At 35.6% G+C, this 2347-nt stretch overlaps 1 protein-coding gene across 1 annotated transcript; it reads left to right on the top strand.

Annotated features, from left to right (window-relative positions):
* Positions 1-966: 966 nt before the first annotated feature.
* LOC112628345 (olfactory receptor 4F15-like) lies at positions 967-1860 on the top strand. Its single transcript, XM_025391111.1, has one exon. The coding sequence runs from the start codon at positions 967-969 to the stop codon at positions 1858-1860; it is 894 nt and encodes a 297-aa protein (XP_025246896.1).
* The last annotated feature ends 487 nt before the right edge of the window (positions 1861-2347 follow it).

Genomic DNA, 2347 nt, shown 5'->3' with positions numbered 1-2347 from the left:
CTATGTTAGGAGTTCAAGGAAATTAAAAGTTGAAGGAAGTGTAACTGATGGATATTCTTGGAAGATATATGGGATATTTGAAGAGGCTGAACTTGAAGAGCAGAGGATCGTAGTTAGGAGCATGAATTACTGTGTCCTATAACTCTGGATACAAGTCCCAGCTCTGATACTTGATCTCACCAGACTAGGTTTCTTCATTTTCTTCTGTAAAATGGGTCTAATAAAAATATATAAGAAATTTTGTGAAGTTTAATGCAATGACATACTGAGCGCAGTGCCTGGCATGGAAAAAAATTACTTAATAAATGTTAACTATTAGTATTATCATTATTTAGTTATACTATTTTACTTCCTAATAAATATTATTTCTATTCAACCACGTATTGAACATAAATATCCATGTATGTTAGGATAATGAATCGTGAGTTAAACATTATAATCTCAATATGTGTACCTAACCTCCATAGTAAATTGTTCAAATAAAAAACAATACAAAATGCATTATACAGTTTTGACCTGAAAATCCTAATTTGAATAGTTTAGTAAGAAATAACAACTGAGAAAAATTTCCACATTTAGTGCAGAAGCATTAATGTGTAGAAAATTTTGATCACCTGAGATTATTAGGATGGGACAACATCTAGGTAAGTAGTCAGGGGAAATGTCTAAAAATCCTTGAAAAGAAAAACAAAACAAAAAGTCTGATAATGGAATAAGGAAAACAGTACCCCTATTTGATTCCATCAACATATTCAAAATTTTCTTTCTCTCTTATGTAATCACTCTGCTGATTACTATAGTTCTATTTTATGTTTTTGTATAAGATTCAATGATTTTTGACTCTAATATACATAACCCATAGAAAAAATAGGATAAATAGGCAGTACACTTGAGTACCACTGCCTCTGACTTTTCCTCATTTTATATCCTCAGGTGCTTTGAAAATCAGCTTTTTTGCCCAAGTCAATGGATGGACAAAATGATTCCTTGGCTTCTGAGTTTGTGCTGCAGGGACTCTCCAGTTCGTGGGAAACCAAAATTTTTCTCATATTGATATTCTCCTTGCTCTATTTGGGAATCATCCTGGGAAATCTCTTCATTGTGTTTTTAGTAATTGCTGATTCTCACTTACATTCTCCTATGTACTTCCTGCTTTCCAATCTCTCCCTCATTGATGTGGGCCTTTCCACCACCACAATCCCCAAGATGATCTCAGACCTTTCAAATGAATACAAAGTAATTTCTTTCCAAGGCTGTATGACACAGATATGCTACATCCACATCATGGTAGGGGCAGAGATGGTGTTACTCACAGCCATGGCATTTGACAGGCACACAGCAATCTGTAAGCCCCTTCATTATTTAAACATCATGAGCCCTAAGAGGTGTGTTTTATTCGTAGTCACTGGCTGGGTTACTGGGCTTATCCATGCCATGTCCCAATTTGCTTTTGTTATAAACTTACCTTTTTGTGGCCCTAATAAAGTAGACAGCTCTTATTGTGACTTTCCCAGGATCATAAAATTCGCATGCACATATGGAGCCATATTTGAGTTTCTTGTTGCTGCCAACAGTGGCTTCATGCATATGGGCACCTTCTTCCTGCTAATCTTTTCTTATATCTTCATCACTTTCTGGAAGCATTCTTCCAGAGCGTTCTTATCCAAGGCATTTGTCACATTGTCAGCTCACATCACCGTGGTTGTTCTTTTCTTCATTCCATGCACATTTCTCTATGTGTGGCCTTTCCTCACATCTTCAATTGACAAATACCTGTTCATTGCTGACTTTGCTATCACCCCTGCCTTGAATCCTGTCATCTATACATTAAGGAGCAAAGATATGAAGATAGCCATATAAAGATTGTTCAAATGGAACTATTATGTCAGATTTTGCTGACCAGATCTTTGGGCTGCTAACACTATACATTCACCTGCCTGTTGGACACATTTGCCATATAACATGATGTCCAGACCAACCTGGAAATGACATCCACCTCACTGAGCAGATTTCTACTACTTTTGCAGAGCATTTACTTAATTGCTTTTATTAGTGTAAAAAATGTGAACCTACTGTGATGTGGCATATTTTACTAGACAGCAAAATTATTCATAAATAATATTGTACAATTTAAATTGCAATTATTTTGAGTAGAGGAAATGACATAATGACATCATCTCTCCTGTTTCCTATGAAGTTCTCAAACTGCAAACTTGTTTTGGTAAATGTCAGCAATCATCACATAGAATGATTATAGATGTAGGACTAGTAGCTCCACTTAGTCACTTAGTTGAATTGTCAGATGAAGACCCAAAAACAAACTTTGTTTGCAAGTGCTTTATTTGGA

Source organism: Theropithecus gelada, chromosome 7b (genome assembly GCF_003255815.1).
Source record: "Theropithecus gelada isolate Dixy chromosome 7b, Tgel_1.0, whole genome shotgun sequence".
Taxonomy (NCBI): Eukaryota; Metazoa; Chordata; class Mammalia; order Primates; family Cercopithecidae; genus Theropithecus; species Theropithecus gelada.
This window is presented reverse-complemented; position numbering and strand designations above follow the sequence as displayed.

Coding starts and splice junctions, on each gene's coding strand:
- LOC112628345 (XM_025391111.1), top strand. CDS start 967: ATGGATGGACAAAATGATTCCTTGGCTTCTGAGTTTGTGCTGCAGGGA.